The sequence below is a fragment of the Cajanus cajan genome, chromosome 9, assembly GCF_000230855.2.
Source record: "Cajanus cajan strain Asha chromosome 9, NIPB_CcT2T_4, whole genome shotgun sequence".
NCBI lineage: Eukaryota > Viridiplantae > Streptophyta > Magnoliopsida > Fabales > Fabaceae > Cajanus > Cajanus cajan.
The window spans coordinates 15003880-15025925 of record NC_138525.1 but is presented as its reverse complement, the minus strand read 5'-3'; the positions used below and the strand labels follow the sequence as shown (position 1 = coordinate 15025925).

Sequence of the window (22046 nt, the reverse complement as noted above, 5' to 3'; positions counted from 1 at the left end):
GATTTCTTAACAGGTCGAACAAAGAAAGCTCATTGGAACTCACAAATCTATTAAAGTGAATGAAGTCATGTTCTGCACAAGAAACAAGGATAGGTGAATCCCTAAAATTACGGAGAAAGTTAGAAAAAGTTAATGGTGAACCTACTCTTTGTTGACACATGCCACAAAAAGTCCATTTGGTATCCTAAATCTAATAAGTAGCCTCCTTGATCATATAAGAAGTGATCATTTGGTAAAATGAAATTAATGCAAGCATTTAATGCTTCAACAGACACTTGTTATCTCATCTCAAGGGACTTGTGTTGAGGAAAGACAAAGCAAGTTTGTGAGGAACCTTTAAGTTTTTACGGCGGTTATCTTCATCCGAGCTACTATATAAGGAACTTCAAAATCAGAAAGAAGAAGATTTTATAAAGATGAACTCCTTGTACAAATTATCATTCATTCTTTCTATAAATTTATTGTTCTTAATTGGTTGTATCACATCTTGATTGTAAGATGAAGCAGCATCTATAATATTTTACCCATATATAACTGTTGTCATAAGGTTGAGCCTAGAGAGACTTGTTTTTTAAAAGAATACTCATTTTGAGCCTAAAGAGGTTTGTTAGTAAAAGTATTCTTGTTTGAGCCTGAAGAAGGTTATTTTTAAAATAAAACTCGTTTAATCCTGGAGAGGCTTGATTATAAAAGAATACTTGGTGTGGAAACTTGGAGAGACTTTATGTTAAAAGAATACTTGAGTAGATTGCTTGAAGAGACAATTCAAAGAACACTTAGATTTGAGCCAGAAGTGGTTTGTTGAAAAAATATTTGTATCTTTTTTAAGATAGTAGAACTGAATCTAGTTTGATTGAGAATTAGATATAGTCTTGGTAGTTGAAACAAACTAGTATAAAAATTACCGTGTGTTTCCTCTACCCCTTTTCGTGCATTATTTATTGTTAGTGTTACTACTTTACTATTTGAAAAAAAAAATGAGTTTTTGATAGACAGTATACAATCCTCTTTCTAGTGTTTGTCTTTTCTCCATATGCATCATGTGCATCAATAGTTTTGTGATGCATAGAATGTGAAATATGTCATCTCAAGAGAGGTCCCCTTTCTGTAAAGGTTTCGAGATTCATGACCTTAAGGATAGCCAGGTTTGGGAGCCCCAATTTCGTCCATTATGTGCATGGAGTGTAACTTGGCTAGCATCGTTATACCAATGCGCCCTAGTGTATATCCTCCTAGTATAGAGTGTTGTGATGATTTAATCTAACATGTTCTCCTAGACTACTCTTATTTGACCTTCAGACAACAATTGAAATCGTTTTACTGGTGCCACATGCATATAGTTAGATTGTATGTGTCAATTGCATTGTCATAAACATAACAATTGTATTTTGAATATATGTGAATCGTGAATATGTGATTTATGCCAAAATGAGTAAGTATTGGAAGATGTATTTGATTATTATTAATCTTAAATGAAAATGCATATTTGTTACTTGTTGTGTGTGGCTATCCAGTCATAGCCTACACCGGTAGTCAAAATAGGATATTTCTCACTCCCCTCTTCTTTTAGGGTTGTTTTGTTGTATGGTTGCATGCAAAACTTATTATGAGAATGATGAGACCAAAGATAAGGTTTAGGCCTTATATTAGGTATGCTCTAATAGGATGTGACATCGAGGAATTGGTTGGAAGTTTATATTTTATGTTGGTTATTTTAAGTCATGCCTTTGCTTTAGACTTGATAATGTATTTTCTTTTGCTAGACATTTATTTGGTTATTCCTTTGGTTTTGTTGAAATGTGATACCTCTATCCGAGAGAATTTGAAAATTATGTTATTTATTAAAGTTATATCTTGAAATTATTCCTTATATTCCAATAGTTATAATTCTATGATAGCATGTATGGTAGAGGATGTTACACCTTTTAGACTAAAATGCTCCTAGATATAGATATTACATCGCCCTCCCTTCTTATGTTAAAACAAATTTTTTCCTCCCTTAACAATTTTTAATTAATATATATTTTACACTTTAACAATTTATCTCTTGATTTATATATTTAATTATTATTTTAAAATTTATTATAAATTTTGCAAAAATTAAGTATATATCTTTAAAAAAATATTATTATTATTATTAGTTTTACAGAATATTTTTAAAGTTATATATCAATAAATAAAAGGATATATATAAGTATAATAAAATTAAATATAATTATTAAGATAATATTTAGTAGTTAATGTAATATTTTATAAACATTTAAAAAATAATATTTTTATAATAATTATTAATTGTACATATCAAAGGTAATTAATATATAAGTATTAAGGTATTATTTGTTATATTTAAATAATATAACGTTAAAATATGTATATTAAATATATACATTTTTTTAATAAATACATTAATTATATATTTACAATTTTTTAAGTTTAATTAATTTAAATTTAAATATACATTATAATTTTTTTAATTAAGTGAATGAATGACAATGAATTAAAAATATTTTAAAATATATTTTAATTAAAAGTACATATCTTTGATAAATAATTAAATTAAAAATATATTTTGAAATCTTATAATGAGTACTATTTGACGATATTAAATTAACAAGAGAGTGATAGTAAAATACTTATATCTTTAAGGAATAATAAAAATGTAATTTATTTGATATTTATAAATAGGTGATGGATAGTATAATATTTACATCTTTCATGAAAAAAAAATGTAATTTACATTAACAACGTTAATTACATATATCAAATTATACATTTTAACATAAGAGAATAGTGTAATATCTTTATCTCTTAAGACAGAATAACATAATTTACTCTAAAATTTTTGCATGAATATGTTTCTTTTCCTTTCTTCTTTTTGGAAGATGTTGTTCGGGCGCAAACATTTTTTTTTCATTAAAATATCTCCAACGGATAACTAATATCTTCCAAAGTATAGAAATTATGAAATTAGGTTTTGTCTCAATGAAATTTTTCCTATACATATAATCAAATAATCGAGCTCTTATCATATTTTTTCTATACATATAATCAAATAGTCGAACTCTTGTGATCAACGTGTTTATAGTCTGTGTTAGACTTTATTGGCAGAGCAAAAATTTATGGTTGAAGGACAATTGTCATATTGAGGCACCTCCCTTTCGGTTTGGGGAGTGTTGGGTCATCGATGGATTGGTCCACTTTTTGCAGATTATATTAATAAATAAGGAACAAATCCATACATAGAGAATAATGTAATGTATCATTGTCCTATAAAAGTCATAGTTGACCTACTCGATGTTCCATTTTGTTGTTGAGACTGAGAAGGGACGTCGAAGGGTGGTGTCCCATTGGTTGGCCTGGCCTGGCCCAACCCAGTTAGTCCAATCGTCAAAAGGATTGCGTGGGGACAAAAATGTGATAGTCTACCAATCTCATGGTCGTGCAAAATATGCCCTCAATTAATAATAAACATATTTTATATATCACTTTAATACTATGAAGCCACACTGTGAGGACGGTCTCTTGAATAAAGAAAAAAAAAACATGTATTCAATCTTTATCGTATGTATAAATTGATTGAATAGATAATAGTCACATTATTAGAAATAAAATTAATGTGTGAGATAGAGTTCTCGAATTACCTATGTGTGACATGAAAAAAAAAAAGGTATATTGTGAATATTATTTATATGCAATTAGTGGAGTTAAGTTTAACATATTGTGAACAAGCAACTCTTTGGTCTTTATTTGCATTTGTAGGAATCAAAATTGACAGGGCAACCGATTAGGTGTTGGTGAGCTTGCTCAACAGCTCTTCACATTTTTTCCAATTTTATATTTCTTTGCCTAATGTATTATTGAGATTGCTGTTTTACTACTCTATCCCTCCATCGCGTCTGGTTCTTAAATGATTAAGGGACAACAAGAGAAACGTGTTGTGATATTTTTGTCATTTTGGAATTTTGTCTTGAAATATTCATAGGTGTCAACTAATTAAACCTGAAATATAAGCAAAGCGATTTTGCTTTCACCTCTAATTCATCCAAAGGACAAGTGGAGCTACATAAATGGTCTGTCTTGCTTTGAGAATTACTCATAATTTTCCAACAACTCCTTCCAAATCCTTGCTCTTCAAACTAATCATCATATTTAACCACAACTTCATCTAAGTTTCCTAGTGGGGTATTCATTTACATAAATAGTCCAGGTCCCCTCCATTTGAGGCACTGTTGCAACGTTATTGCTCAGGGGATGGAAGTTTTGAGTCTTCAAAAGTTGGTGAAGACAGCACCCTCTAAAGCATTGGTTATCAGAATCAATTTGGTATGTCTTGCAATCTTTCTGGTTGTTTATGCAACCCTTCTTCTCCGTCCATCTTCTTCAGTGTATTTCGAGAATGCAGCTTCCCTTGTTAGGTGCTCCTTGCGCGAGTGCCATCACAAGGTAAGGTGAGCCTACTCTAATGGTATTACTTTCTTCCCCCAACTTCTATTTGTGTGCTCTGCTTATGCTATAACTAGTATATGTTGATGTTGATGAATGATAACAATACATTTTCTAACGCATTTCTTCTAGTACACTCACTGTCTTATCCTGTAATCATACTTTTTGTCAAAATCATAGCACATTGAAAAAAAAACAAAAACATTGAATGCAAACTTACAAAAATCATAAAAGAAATTGATTTGCATGAAAAATCCACAAGAACATAATATTGCAAGTTTAAATTATATTGTATAAGTATTAACTTTCCTATACATAATGAGAATATAAAAGTCACAAATAAATGATTTAAAGAGTGTAGAAAAAAAATAGTATAAATGATAATTTATTAATGAAAGAATTTATGTAAGAAAAGTATTATTAATGTTTAAAATTTGTTATAAGTAATTATGTTATATTATAAAAAGTAAACACTTATTGACTATAAAAAAATTCCAAAAATAATAATAATAAATGACTAAAGATTAATTTTAATTAAAGTATTGTTCTATATTTATTTAATGACTTATATTTATTAACAATTGATATATAACTGTAAAATATAATTTCAAAGTATTGTAAAAATCTTTAAAATTAAAATACAATTCCCACTTAAAATCAATTTGAATGAAAAAAAAAATTATCCCTCACTAATTAATTTAGTTATTTCATTAGTTAAGAGCTTATATTAATGAGAATATATATATATATATATATATATATATATATATATATATATATATATAGAAAGCATATCAAGTGAGAGGGAATTTATTATGAGAGATGAGAGAGTTAAAATATAACCCTTAGATTAATTTCCTCTCACTTGATTAAATTCTAAATTTTCTCTCATTAATCTAAGGGTATATTTTAACCCTCTCATCTCTTATAATAAATTTTCTTTCACTTGATATGCTCCCTATATATATATATATATATATATATATAAACCCTCCTCAATAAATAGCTATGGTTAGATAAAACTACTTGGAATATGTATCCTTTAGATAGATTTCTCCTTCCTGACTTAACATGTCATTGGCTATGGTGCCATGCTCAGTTGTAGTAGGTTGCCTCTGAATTTTACCTCATTTTTATAACAAAAAAAATGTGAATTGATCATTTTAGTAGACTGAGACCTATCAGATGGAAGTATAATATACTAAACTAGCCTTTGTCAACAAGATAAATCTTATTAAGTGAAATGATATAACAAAATTAATTTTCATGTAAACATATAATTTGTGTGTATATATATATATATATAACTTGTATATGATTTTCAAACTTGGTAGTGTTTTGATAAGTTATACATATGTTTATGTGCGTATATGAATATATATAACTTGTATATGATATGTTGAAACTTGTAGGGAGAAAAAAGCATAAAGATGAAAGCAGTATTGGAGGAACCACAACTGAAACTACGGATGCCAAGGCAGAACGCGACTAAGATTGAGGTGCCTAGCTTCTTTGTTGAAATGGGGAGAGGAATGAAGATGGGAATGGTGAACATGCATGAAGATGATGTGAGTGAATGGAGCAACCTTGGAGAAACAACCCACGTTTATTTCGAAAGGGTGTCACAATTTTTCAACTGGACAGATTTATTTCCCGAATGGATAGACGAGGAAGAAGAGAGCGATGTTCCATCATGCCCCGAGATACCAATGCCAGAATTCGCAACATATGAAGACATGGACGTGATCGTGGCCAAGTTGCCATGCAAATACCCCGAAGAAGGCTGGGGAAGGGACGTTTTCAGGTTAAAATACATTATATACATACGAAATTCACATCATTTTTTTAACTTTAACACGTAACTTGACATTTTTCATCCAGTATTTATCATTTATGATAGATTAATATCTATACTTCCTCTTTGTTTTGTTCTAGGTGTCTAATAGCGCATAGGTGTTTACGGATCATTTTTTTTTTCTTTTTCAGGTTACAAGTTCATCTTATTGCGGCGAATTTGGCAGTGAAGAAAGGGAAGAAGGATTGGAATTGGAGGTTAAAAGTGGTTTTGTGGAGCAAGTGTAGGCCAATGCTGGAGTTGTTTCGATGCGATGACTTGGTTAAGCATGAGGGTGAGTGGTGGTATTATGAGGCTGATGTGAAGAGATTGGAACAGAAGATTTCTTTGCCTGTGGGGTCCTGCAATTTGGCTCTGCCTCTATGGGAACAAGGTATGCTTAATTAATAATTACACATTCATATGTTCATGTTTATGTTGTTTGTGCCTGAGTTGCATGAAGCAAAGGTGAAATGAAGTGACTAGTAATTATTAATTCAGCTAGTTAAAATGATGAATTGTGTAATGAATGTTATTGATTATATAAGCTAATTGAAATGTTTTTTTTTTGTTTTTTTTTTTTTTATCTGGGTTTTGATTCTATTGCAAAATAAGTGTGTGCATTGAACCATAAAAGCATACATGCATTCACAAATTAAAAAGTAAAAATATAGTAATCATACTTAGGAAACAGACACTCTATCCACTGAGGTACAGGGGTTTGGTTGTGTCATATGACATGATTTATTTTATAGTTATTAGTTATATGATTTATTATATATATAACACTTTAGGTGAAGTTTATGATGAATTAGATAAACCCTCACATCAAGCATGCCTAACAACTTTTAGAAATTGTTTTCCAAGACGTGAATTAGATAAACCCTCACATCAAGCATGCCTAACAACTTCTAAAAATTGTTTTCGAAGACATGAATATCGAAGCAGACCATCAAGTACATCTTTACCTATTCAATTAATTTCATATATTAACCCACCAATCAAGGTTATATTATACTTAAAGGATCGGAACATTTCGCAATTTTATATTTTATTTAATAAAATATTTAAAAATTATTAATATTTATTAGATTAATTGATATTTTATTTATTTTTCAAATTTTAAAATTTTGAATTCAAATTTTATATTTATAAGAATGATTAATCGATAAAATCGTTTAAAAATTATATATATCAAATCAGATCATGGTAGTATTTTTTTTTATATAAAAATAAGAGTATTTATAAATATATATTTATTTATTTTTCATCTTATTTTTCACATCACATCTTATTTTTATTATTTTTCTTTTTACTCTTTTTTTTCTTCATCTCTTCTTCCTTCAACTTCAATTTGTCCCATATGAAGTTGAACATAATGGATTTTTTTTTCCACAAAGTTGTCCTGATTTATGCATAGGAAGAGATGTATAAAATGATGAAAAACTTTTTTTTTGTCAAAAATAGATGGTACAAATTATTCAAGTATATAAAAATTGGAAAAGTATAATTGTGATATTACTTTATATATTACTGAGTTTAGAGGAGATTTAAAAAGAAAAGGTTAATAATTAGTAGCTTAAAAATAAAGTTATCACTTCTTTTAATCTTAAATTTGGGTCATCATTAGCAATCGTCCCCGTGACATATATAGTCTAACCGTTAATCATATTGTATGCGGTTTATTGAGTTTAAAATGGAAATTGCCCGAAAAGTTCTTATTTTTTTGTCGGTGTGAGGGACGGTCAAAATTATATATGGTACAACTTTTATTTTTTAAAAATTTGTGGCGTAAGCAAGCAAATTTTATTTGTGCTAAACAATTGATAACCACCATATTATTTTATGAGATGTGAACTAACCACTTTACTAGATAGCTACCTCAATGTTACTTCTAAGTTTAGGATGAACTTTTGTTTCTTTATTTTATCAACATATACATGCTAGTTACAATATATATCTTCAATTTCCTTGTGTACCAAGAGTATCGTGTTTTAAGAAATCCTTTCCCCGTGTTACAATCAAAGTTGGTTGCCATTTAGCTTTCAACTTTTCACCCACTTAAGAATTTTATAAAATCATAAAATAAAATAAGATTTTATATATGACCTTATCAAAGGGTCAAGCGTATATTCCCTTATAGGAAAATGTCGCGAACACATTATTGCTACATACCCTACACTAGGTCACTTGCAATATTTTATTCTGGCTAACCCATTTGTATTACGTTATTAATGTGAATATTAATCGTTTGTCATATTAATTGAGGTGTTCATGAGGATTTTTTTTTTAAAATTAGGTTTAATATATTATTCGAAGTTACTTGCTATATTTTATACTAGCTAAACCCCACATGTATTACGTATTAATGTGAATACTAATCGGTTGTCATATTAATTGAGGTGTTCAAAAGAATTTTTCTTTTTTAAATTAGGTTTAATATATTATTCGATGCCTCTTTTGTTAAAATTTTTTAACTAAAAATTTTTATAAATATTTTTATGATTTAGTCCATAGAATTAAAAATTAAAATTCATCTACAATCTATAAAATTTCCCATAATATTGTTTATATCTTTATATTTAAACAAATGCATTAGATTATTTTTTTTATATAAAAATATATTAAATTATTATTTCATTTCATCTTTCATACATATAAGTCTTCATCCCTATATGTTAAAATTTTTTAATAAGAGAATTTTTATGTGTAAAATTAAAATATAATATTATAGATAATGATAAGAAATCGCAATATGATGTAATTTTTTAAATATGAGAATATAACAAATATTATTGTGAAATTTCATGAACTATAGTCAAATTTCTAACTTCAAAATTACATTATAAAAATATAATAATAATAATAATACTAAGATTTAATTGTAATTTTTTTACTTTAGAAATTTAATTAAAAATGACCATAAAATTCAGATATCAAATGAAGTAGTAAATTTTTAAATCACGACATTCATTTATTTTTCACAATTTTTTTCTTATTTCTTTGAAAAATTATTTATTAAAAAAAAAGGTGTAAATTTTGGTTGGAATTTTCAGGGATCGACACGGTGTACGACACGTCGAACCTGGAAGAAAGCGTCCGAAGCGAAGCGAGAGCAAAACGCGAGGCCTACGCGACGGTGCTCCATTCCTCGGAAGGTTACGTCTGCGGCGCAATAACGCTGGCGCAGACGCTCCTCCAAAGCGGAACCAAACGCGACCTAGTCCTCCTCCTCGACAGCTCCATCTCCGCCGCGAAGCGCCGCGCGCTCGAGCTCTCCGGCTGGCAGATCCGACTCATCACCCGGATCCGAAACCCACGCGCGGAGAACGGCACCTACAACGAGTATAACTACAGCAAGTTTCGCTTGTGGCAGCTCACCGATTACCACAAAGTCATATTCATAGACGCCGACATCATCGTCCTCCGCAACCTCGACATCCTCTTCCACTTTCCTCAGATGTCCGCCACCGGCAACGACCAATCCATCTTTAACTCCGGCATCATGGTCCTTGAGCCCTCCAACTGCACCTTCGATGTTCTCATGGCGCGTCGCTACGACGTCATCTCCTACAACGGGTACGTAAAATTACTAATACTTCCTATCAGTTTATAATTATTTAATTTATGGAAATTACAATCACGACAAGTAATTGCACTCTATCAGAGTTCGGGCTTACGTATATGATAAATTCTTTCATGAAAATTTACTGATTTCTGTTTCTTAATTTTGAGTGTTTGATGTCTTTAGTAAAATTACATTTAGTTGGAGGTTTTTATGCTGGTTGAAAGTTTGTAAGATATAAATTAGAAACTTACAAATTAACTTACTGATTTAATTAAAAGTATTTGGTGAACCAGTTGATAAATGTAAATTTAAAATGGAGGAATATTAGTGATATATTTTTATTATTAGTTAAAATTTATTAAAAATTATAAATTTTATGAATTTTGTATATAATTTCAATCTAGAGATTATTAGCAAAAGTGTGTTAAAGATAGTGTTTGCAACATTACTCAACTACACTAAAAATGTGTTTTGATACGGTTTCTCATTTTTAGACTTATTTAGACCTAAAATAAAGAATTTGACTTAATCTAATGGACCAACATGTCAAACAATACTCTAGTCTAGTCCAATTTTAACAGCTATATTTATAAGCTAACTTAATTTCACAAATCAGTTATAATAGTTTATGAAAATATTTAGAAACTAATTTATTTTACTTTGATTAATAAGCTTTATAAGAATCTATAAAATTTATAAGGTTAATATTTCTACGTACATGTATTACTATTCAGTATTCACATATTGTTTTACAGTGGTGACCAGGGATTCCTGAACGAGATGTTCGTGTGGTGGCACAGGCTTCCGCGGCGAGTGAACTTCTTGAAGAACTTCTGGGCCAACACAACACTGGAGGCGAGTGTGAAGAACGCGCTGTTCGGCGCGGAGCCTCCGAAACTGTACGCGATTCACTACCTGGGGCTGAAGCCCTGGCACTGCTACAGGGACTACGACTGCAACTGGGACGTAGAGGATCAGAGGGTCTACGCCAGCGACGTGGCGCACCGACGCTGGTGGAAGGTCCACGATGCCATGGACCACCGCTTGCAGAGTCTCTGCCGCTTGACCAGAAACCGAAGGACCGAGTTGAACTGGGAAAGGAGGAAGGCTCGCAAGTTGGCCTTACCTGATATGCATTGGAACATCAATGTTACCGACCCCAGGAGATCCGGCTCTCTTCTCATGGATTAGATCATTAACTACCTTCTTTCTAGTTATACCACATTCTTTTTTTTTCTTTTTTCTAATTTTCATTTGGGGTTTTTCTTTTTCTTTCACTTTCTCATTTTACTTACACAGATGCTTTTGCCGTGCACTTTATTTATTTATTTATTTGCGTGGAAAGGGTACAGCAATACATTTTTGGTTAGCCAATAATGGAAACCAAAATAATAAAAAGGAATTCATTATTACACTGTTTTAGCCGATCATGATTCCTCGATTCTTTTTCGCTTTTTCCCTTTAATTTTTATGGATCGATTCCTTTGGCACATGTTTGCATCAACTAACTTTAAAATTTACGTCAAAGGGGGAAAAAGAGTAGAAGATAGTATAATTGCGGGTTTGGTTAATGTTTTAGACCGGGATAGTTTTGATCAAAACTCGGATTGAATAATTCTGTTACTATTGTCTCTGCAATGCTACTCCGAACTACTTATACAAAGTTATACTCAATGTAGGTTGATTTAAAATAAATCTAAATAAAACTCAAACAAATAATTTATATTAAATGCAACTAAGTTTTTCTCTTTATATATAATCAGAACTTCGCTATGTTGCATGTTTATTTCTCTTTCTTAATTCTTATGGTGTCATAAGTTTGGAATCCCTTTATCAATATCACTTTATCATTATAGGCTAAGATAATTATTGTATAAATTATTGAAAATGACATACACAAAAATATACATACACTCATAATAGAGAGCAATGAGTGAAATTTAAGTAGAGAAAAAGTTTATTCTTACACTCATGTATTACACATTATTACTCATCCATCTTATTAATGAACAGTAATATAAACATGTATTTACAGATGATGCAAACACATAACACTAACAGATTAAGGTATCCATATGATACATGTAAACTGTACCATCAAATTATATATGTACAAACTAAATCTTCAGACTACACATACAAATGATATATGTACAGACTAAATTTTCAAACTATATGTGCAATTAATCACACAAATTATACATATAAATGATACATATACACTATATATTTGAATTGCAATACTCAACACTCCACTTTAATTCAAATGTTTCATGGACACAACTCCTAACATCTCCTCTTAACTCCTTGAATTTGTATGTCTTCAATGGTTTAGTAAAAACATCTTCAACCTATAACTCAATACAAAAATAGACCAACTTTAGTTTTCCTTTGTTCACTTGATCTTTCAAGAAATGAAACTTGGCCTCTATATGCTTGTTTCTTCCACGTGCAATTAGATTCTTGTCTAAGCTTATAGATGACTTGTTATCAACAAACAACTATATTGGTTTCTTGTACTTGATCTTCAACACTTCAAGCAATGATTCCAACCATAAAATTTGACATGCTACATGTGAGGAAGCTATATACTATGCCTCATAAGAAGATAGAGCAACCACACTTTGCTTATTCGAACACCAAGAAATTGGTGAATTCATAAAATGAAACAAATAACCAAAAGTACTATTTTTGTCCATCTTGTCTCCACATTAGTCAAAATCTAAAAATGCTTCAATTTCTACCAAATATTGTTTTTTTCCCTTAGGAAATAACATGCCATACTCATATGTTCCCTTATACATTTGGCAGAAGCCATGTGTGAGACTCTTGGATCATTTATGAACTTGCTAACCAACCAAACTACAAAATTAATGCCAAGCCTTCTATTACATAGAAATCTTAGTGATCCCACAATATGCTTATCCAATGTGCCATCAACACATTTCTCTATTTCTCCTTTTACCAACTTCACATTTGTTTGAGTTGAGGTCACTACTTCATTGCAATTCTCCATCTAAAACCTCTTTAGCACCTCTGAGATATATTTTTTCTGATGCAGAAAACACTCATATTGGTATAAGAAACCTCCAAACAAAGGAAGTAATTAAGAATTTTCAATTTAGTCATCTTAAATTTTGACTTCATTCTCCCCTTGAATTCCTCAATTTCAAAGTTATTATTGTCTGTAACAAGAAGGATATCCACATACAAACATACTAGCATCAAATCAAATTCATTCTTCATCTTCACATATATCCCAAACTCAATTAAACATTTTGAGAACCCTTGTTAGTGCAAAAAAAGCATCCATTCTCTTGTTTCAAGCCCGAGGGGCTTGTTTCAAGCCATACAAGGCTTTTCTCAACCTTTATAATACATGTTCTCTTCCTTTCACCTCAAATCCTGATGGCTACAACACATACACCCCTTCCTCTAGTGAACCATTGAGAAATGCAAATTTTACATCTAATTGAAATTAACAAAGGTCAATCTTTAGAACTAGTAATAACAATTACTAGCATAATTGTTTCAATTCTTGCAATTTGAGCAAATACCTCATGGTATTCCATTTTATCCTTTTAATGAAAGCCTCTAGCAGCTAGTCTTGCCTTAAGTTTTGCAATTGAACTATCTGCTTTCAACTTCATCTTAAACACCTACTTAACATCAATTGGTCACTTTGTAGTTGGAGGACCTACAAGCTCCCATGTATGATTCCTCTCTATAGCTTTAATTTCTCCATTCATACCATCCTTTTTGCTTAAGAGTCTGCTCTTAATTTATTGGTTCTAAGTTTTCCATGAAAGCCAAATGCACTAGCTCACCATCAGACGAGACAACATCATTTGAAAACACTTCATGATCTACAAGTTTGCTTGATGGAAATCTCAACCTCTACAATCTTCTCTCTTGTTGTTGCGTAGTAAGAACTAAAGTATTGAGTTCAACTTAGTCATCCCCTTCAAGATCAAGTTGAACATTAGTGTGATGTTGTCTCATCCACAACAATATCTCAACTAATAAGAACCTCTACTTTTGACTTGAATTGTACAACTTGTACACTCTTGTTGGGTGATAACCAATTAAAATAAGTGTTTTACTTTTGTCATCCAACTTTTCCCTCTTCTGATCCAAAATGTGCTTGTAACACCAGGAACAAAAAATTTCTAGATGATTAACACTTGCTTTATGCCCATTCTATGCTTCATCGGGAGTCACTATCCTCAGTCTCCTTGTAGGACATTTGTTCAACATATATGTTGTAGTAGATACTACCTCTCCCTAATAGCAATTAGGCATTCCCTTTCCTTTTGTTAGGTTAAAAGACAATCTTAGATCCCTTTAGTTTTAAAGTTTTGTTGTCAACAAATAAAGAGGTTTTCGATCAATATAAAAGTTTTCAAAATGACTAAGACAAATCTTCTAATAAGACACAACTTTTCAATAAGACAAATTTAAGACAAAAGTTGCACTAAGACGATCTTGTTACTTTTGCTAACTAAGATAGAGCTTTATTTATAAAGAGAGATATGCATTAAATATTTATCATTTATAATCTTTTAAAAGTAAAGTGATTATGTCTAAATGTTTTCTTAATAGATTGAATTAAAAAATACTTCATTGGTACCTATACTTTACAAAAAAGAAGGAAAAAATGATTTACATTAAAAAAAAAAAAAGACAAGCTAGTCCATGCAAATATGAAAAGTTACAGTTAAAGTTGTTTCAAAACTATGTTAACCTAATAGGTGATAAACAACTTCTTTGATCATAAAAGAAGTGACACTTTGGTAAAAGCATTTAATACAAACATTTATTTCACCAACAAACACTTCTCTTTCAAATAGAAAAACATGAAGACAGGTGAAGCAAATCATGTGAGAGAAACTCGAAGATTTGCAACGATCATCTTCTTTAAAGGACCTATATAAGGAAACTTAGTGATTCAAAAAATATACAAGAGACACTGAAACAAGAGAATGCACATAAAAAAGAAATATATTAAAAATAATACATTTATTGAAAGGGTGGACTATTTTGGTAAAATAGTATAAAAAAATTGATATATTTATTGTTATTCATAATTTATACATAGAAATTATTCTTATCAAACATGGAAGTGTCCCATTATGTTGATGTGAAGCTTCACTCCTCAATGTTGGTGGTGAGATACTTGTAAAAATGATTATGATGCCTAAGTTAAAAGAGGTCTCGTTAATGAGAGTATATATGAATAAAAATGATACATGTCCCCCTTTTTATAAGTGATGAAGCCTTATTTGTAAATTGAATATCTCCTTTGGTGGTTACCTATTTCTCAACATATCTTTTATAACGGTCGAGTGTAACAAAATTAGGTATTTGGTAACAACCAAAGTAATAAAGTAAATGATGGAAATCCTATTAACAAATAGGATTGTGCTTGCTAGAATTTATGGTTTATTAGATTAAACTCAGAATTTAGGAAGAAAATGGATAATGGTTGTGCTAGGTGTGGGCTAGGGTTAGAATTGATGGGGATAGAAAATTGTTTCCCTTCTTGGACGGATGAATTAGGAGTCAATCAAAAAGGAGAATGGTTGGCTGAGTTGGGTTATTAAAAAGAAAAAAAGGTTGTTGGTGGTAGTTTTAGTGAAATATTCTGGACAGGACATAAGTGGATGGTGTTGGTGCCACTTCCTTGGAAGGAAGATAAGCCAATTTGAGATGTCACACAAAGGTAATGGAAGATCCTTTGATAAATCTCTGAAATTGGTTCAAAGAAGAACCTAGGAGAATCATTCTCACAAAATAAGTTTTGAAAACAAAAATTAAAAGTAAACTAAGCACTATCATTAAATGTGAAGTTTGTAACTTCCCTAAAGGTGCAATTGAAAAGATTAATACAAATCAAAAAATAGTCCATCTAAATTGGTCAGCTAACACAAACCTATTTTTGGGCTTTAATTTAATTAACATAATGCTAAATAAACCACCCTTAAAGGCCCATTAAGAAAGGCTCTACTTGGTCTTCATTTGCCATGATGCAATTCATCATTTTAGGCTTCAAATTTTCTAAGTTAGGGCTAATTTCAAGAATAGTTTCCAACACTTGTTGCAGAGCTTCATTTGCTTTCTTAGCCGTTGCCCTTGTCATAGGTCCTCCAAGTGCTTCATGGTCTTTGTCCTTAGTTATGTTCTCATTAGTAAGTGAAGTCTCCACGAATTTGAGATAAGTGGGGAGGATGTTCTTTTTGCAATGATGATTGTTTTGTGGATCTATCCTCTTACCTATACTACAAAAAATATGCAATTTAGCGACCACTAAAATTGGTCGCTAAATTGCAAAAATCGGTCGCTATTTACCTTAGCAACCGAATTTAATCAGTCGCTAAAACCCTAGTCGCTAAGTTATTTAGCGACGAAAAAATTTTCGGTCGCTATTTATCGACCAAAAATTTTGGTCGCTAATTCAGTCGCTAAATGGTTGAAATGATTTTGGTCACTGAAATGTATGAGACCAAATTAGTGACCGAATAAATCGGTCGCTAAATATTTATTTTTTATTTTATTAAATTTTATAGACATCGCAAATTTGGTCGCTATGAACCACTCATATTTGGCCTCTTAAGGATTTTATTTCACAATACTTAAGTTTTTAGTATGTTTTGTCCTTAATTACACAATTTTTGGAAACTTCTCAGAAGGTCACCCATCCCTATATTACTCCAAGTCAAGCATGCTTAACTGTGAAATTCTTATGAGATAAGCTACTGAAAAGCAAATGCATGTTGTTAGTATAAGTAGTACAAATTAATTCAGTCATCCTCAACTATCTAATCTCATACTTATATTATTTTTGGATCCTTATCATTTTAGTATATCCAGACCGTTATAAATATATAATAATATATATAATAATTATATTACTAATAATAATTATATTATATTTAATTAATCTTTATTTATATATATACTTACTTTTATAATTAACAATCTACTTATTTCTATTTAAAATTAATTTTATGATACAATTTAAATTATTTATTATAAATTTAAAAGTTTAAGTAATAATTTATATATTTTAAAATGAGAAGGGTTATAATAACACTGGTATAACTTTTACTAAGTATTACACCGCTCAATAAATTTATATTAAATGTGAATTTTGTAAATCCAACCGATAGATTGAAAGTTCATATCACTTTATATGTTTATATCAATTTTTGTTAAAATTGAACAACAATTTAAAAGTAATCAAAGTGCTCATATTTTATTTGAAATGTATATATTACGTCAATTTTGTTTTACAAGAATGAAGTATCAAATTATCTTGAATTCATATAAGATTCTGTATATATGATCTAAGAAAAAACAACTTTCAATCTAACGGTTGAATTTATAAAATTCAAATTTAATATAAAGTTATTGAGTGATGTAATACTTAGTAAAAGTTACACCGATGTTATTATAACCCTTCTCTTTCAAAATATTATTTTTATAAATTAAATTTTAACATTTTAAATAAGTTATTAATTAACTTAATATATTTATTCATCTTAAATCTAAGATATAAAATTCAAAAAATGTATTTATCCTTGTTTTATTTTGTAATTATCAACCATTAATAAAATACTAATTTAAAATTTAAATATAAAATTTTATTTAAAAATAAAGTTATCATAAGTTAAAAATATAATTATAAATATGAATCAAAATAAATAAGAAATTTTAAAATTCATATACTCTAATTATAAAACTGCCTAAAAATCCAATCGTAAAAAAAAAACCTCTAAATATTTTTTCACATAAATAACTATTGGTATTAATTATGTAGGAGTGCATATAAATATTTTTTTATTATAAATTAGTATCTTGTTCTTACAAAAAAAAAGAAAATGGGATTGATACTCAACAACAATATTATCATCACTTTTAAGCAATTTATAATTTTTTTTTAAGTTTTACTTAGTGACCGAATAAAATTTTGTCGCTAATTTTGACTAATATTTAGCGACCAAATATAATTTCGTTGCTAATTTTAACTAATATTTAGCGACCGAATAGAATTACATCGCTAATTATAACTAATATTTAGTGATCAAATTTAATTTTGTCGCTAAAAAAATTAAAATTTCTGATTTAGAGACCAATTCAATTCCGTCACTAATTTTAACTAATATTTAGCGACCGAATTCAATTTCGTCACTAAAAAATCAAAATTTCTAATTTAGCGACCGAATTCAATTCTGTCGCTAATTTTAACTAATATTTAGCGACCGAATTCAATTTCTTCGCTACAAAAAATCAAAATTTATAATTTAGCGACCGAAATAGCGACCGAATTCAATTTCGTCACTAAATTTAACTACTATTTAGCGACCGAATTCAATTTCGTCGCTAATTTTAACTACTATTTAGCGACCGAATTAAATTTCGTCGCTAAAAAAATCAAAATTTATAATTTAGACCGAATTCAATTCTGTCGCTAAATTTAACTACTATTTAGCGACCGAATTCAATTTTGTCGCTAATTTTAACTAATATTTAGCGATCGAATTTAATTCCATCGCTAAAAAAAATCAAAATTTATAATTTAGCGACCGAAATAGCGACTGAATTTAATTCTGTCGCTAAAAAAATCAAAATTTAAAATTTAGCGACTGAAATAGAGACCGAATTTAATTCCTTCGCTAAAAAATCAAAATTTCTTATTTAGCGACCGAAATAGCGACCGATTTTCTAGCGACGACTTATTTTGGTCGCTAAATTGGTCTCTATTTTGATTATTCATAATCGGTCGCTAAATCAGTCGCTAAATAGCGACTGATAAATTTCGATCACTAATTTCGGTCGCTATTTTGCAATTTTCTAGTAGTGTTATTTGGCCAACATGATCCATGTAAGGGTCCCTTGAGTAGTTATTAGGTCAATTTGAACTGACTTCTACCTAGTTCATCTTTTTTTGAACAAGGCGATACACAAGCTCCTCAAGTTCCAAACTCTTTTTGAGTTTGAAGCTGAGAGAAGCTATAGAGTACCTGAAATGTTAATTTCCTCAACCATTCCAATATGTTCTTAACACTTATTAATTACTTCAATTTAATTGATAGAATTCTCTTAATCCACTCACAATACACTTATAATTCATCAATTAACGCTGAAACATTTGAACTATATTAGAACCCCAATTCATACATAGAATCCTAAACCCTACATAAGTAAACACATGACAAAGCATGCACAATTAATCATCTCAATTCATGAAAATCTCCATCATACATAGTCATACAATATCAACAATCTCATATCGTCATTCATCAATCTCATCAAACACAACACAACAATTATCCTAAAGAGGTATACGGAGGTACAATCTTTGTAGTCTTCTTGGGTTTCATCTATAGTTTCTCTTAAAGCTTCAAAGAATCTAAAACTGATATATGGCCTAAGCTTGACTCTATATTGAGTTTCTAGAGTCCAAATCCAAGATGAATCCATAACCTATTATTTATCTTTATTTTATTTTAAAAAAACATCTCTTACTTATATTATTATAAGCTCAACTAAATTAATTAATTAAATTTATAATATAAATATATACTTTGAACATTTTTTTTCTGCAAATTAGTATATTACATATGTAATTTATGGTCATAATTTGAGAGGGAGTTATTATTGCATAACCTATTTGTTATAGTTAAATTAAATCGATTTTAAAATTTATGAAGATGAACTTAATTAAAATTTTTGAAGACATGCAATTTGATAGTCACCATTTATGGAGAATTATTACATAGAAAATTTATCGTTAAACTTCTTCGTTTTATTATAAATAAGATAAAATTATTATAATATAAGATAATCTTTTTTTTAAATATTATTATAAAGTGTACTATCCGTATCGCGGAACCGAGTTTCAGCTCGGCACTGAGGCGCTAAACGACATCGGATGAGCGCTACAAGACATGGGCCAAAACAAAGGCTCACTACCTGAACAGATCACAATCGACCTTAGGCCCAGGGCCCAGATAAATCCTAATTCACATTAAGGTACATGCATTACATATACGAGACCTATACACCCACAAAGCCTAACTTTAGCATCAGAGTCTCTTTTGCAGGTACCACCCCCACTTCGAAACAGTTGACATACCCAGCGAAGGAAATTCACCAATTTTGTCCAGAAGATCGTTCCTCACGACCGATCTCTGGTAAGAATATAAAGCATTAAATACTTGAAGCTGTTTTAACATAGATTCAAAATTGTGGAGAAATAACCTCTCTTACAAGAAGTGACCATTAGAAATCAAAAAGATGACAACATAAAATTGAATTATTGGAGCTTCAGCGGGTATCATCGGACGACGCTCTTTCTACCTATGGATCATGGATGGACCAACAACGGATGACATTTTGTCTCATATGATTTGGACTGTTTCGAACCGTTGGCGCCAATGGCGACATTAGTTTTTTTTTTTTTTTTTCCCAGAAAATCTAGGTAAATTTACTAAGGTTTGGACGGAGCTCAAAGTTTCATGAGTGTTTATAGAAATATTTACAAATTATTCATCAATAATATTTTTTCATGGGCAAAAATTGAATCCATATCTTTTAAAAATATGAGTTAGTTTTTACCCACTGAACTAATTTTTTTTTTTTTAAACAAAATTACATTGCAGTTGATGTTACGCTTGCCACACGCAAACCATGTCTTCCTAATGACGCCATTGCCAAAATGTTTCATAAGCAAACGTATCAATACATCGTGATAACAACTCCTTTGCTTTAGCTTTTGATAAATAATGTCATGTAAAATTTTTCAACTAAAACAAGAGTACTTTTCTAAATTGTCTATTCAATTAAAAGATAAGATACATAGAAAATAGAATGCTTCCCCTAGAGCATTATTGGCCCTCACGTACGTTGATTATGACATTTGATTTCTCAATTGACTTTCTGTCGCGCTACGACATTTAACACCACACGGCATTTTTTTTTTTACCAACATTGTCACACGCGACATTACAAATAAAATACTAAGATGATGAGATAAAACGGACAAATCGATGATATTTAACAACAACAAAAAAAAGTTTCCTCAATTTTTTTTTCAAGACACTTATAAAGTAAAAATAAAAAAATAAACAAAACATTTTAAAATGCTTGAATTATGATGTTTTCAGCATAAAAAGAGAAGATATATATATATATATATATATATATATATATATATATATAATATTACTATTTAGTATGAAATTCATAAGTATGAGAAGGTATACATATTAAAAGACAACAGTAATATAGCGTCATCATTCAAGTGAGAAAATTTAATAAAATTATCTTCTAGAACACATCAATTTATATACTTTAGACAACTATTTTACGTACGTGTATATCATTGTTTAAAAAAGAATGAAATACTATATTGATATCGATTAACATGCATAATAAAGTAAACAAGTATAATAATAAAACATAAGATACCATCTTTTTACTCTGTTAATCCTAAGTAATTAAGGAAATAAATCTTAATATAACAAATAAATACGGAAATAATATTAAAATATAATCTAAAATATTTTTAAGTAGATAATTTATTATTTCATATTTTCTACAAAATATTAAACTTTTGATTTTTAAATTCCTCAAAAGTATTTGTTGTTTTCTTGAATAATATTTTTTAAAAAAATATAATTGAGGTGTACCACGAAGGCGACAACAACTTTTGTCTAACTGTAATTCTAATAATAACTGTTTTACTTTGCTAAAAAAATTATAACAATAACTACTGAAGATACACACTGTAACACTTGTATTTCCATCATGAATACCACAAAAAGAAAAAAAAATTGTGTTTCCATATTTCTTATTTTTTTAATTAGATGATAAGTAAAAAAATTATATGTTGAATAAAAAATAATATTGCTTTTACTGTTATAGATAATAATCCCCTATAATTGGAAGCATTAATTTCTTATGATGGTGCTGGGATGAATATTTTCCAGTTGTAGCCAGTGTTTTGCAACAAGAGATGAAGAAGAAAAACCATACCACAGTCTGCAAATACTATTAAGAGAAAGAACACATCAAATAAAAGATGAATTTTCTTTTTAAATAAACTGCCATGTTTGAAAATTAGCAGAGAGTGGACCTTTTATTGTTTGTGTGACAAGGTAGGCTCCACTAACTGTTCACCCTTGACCCTTTCCCGTT

The 22046-nt window shown here is 29.7% G+C and overlaps 1 protein-coding gene across 2 annotated transcripts; it reads left to right on the top strand.

Annotated features, from left to right (window-relative positions):
* Window positions 1–4045: 4045 nt before the first annotated feature.
* On the top strand, window positions 4046–11275 carry LOC109812308 (UDP-glucuronate:xylan alpha-glucuronosyltransferase 2). Of its 2 annotated transcripts, none has more exons than XM_020376242.3 (5): window positions 4046–4443; window positions 5856–6247; window positions 6430–6671; window positions 9334–9856; window positions 10601–11275. In XM_020376242.3, the coding sequence occupies exons 1-5, from the start codon at window positions 4252–4254 to the stop codon at window positions 11034–11036; spliced, it is 1785 nt and encodes a 594-aa protein (XP_020231831.2). In that variant the 5' UTR covers window positions 4046–4251; the 3' UTR covers window positions 11037–11275. The 2 variants fall into 2 exon arrangements, with proteins under 2 accessions (XP_020231831.2, XP_020231833.2); XM_020376244.3 differs by having other exon boundaries at window positions 4310–4448.
* The last annotated feature ends 10771 nt before the right edge of the window (window positions 11276–22046 follow it).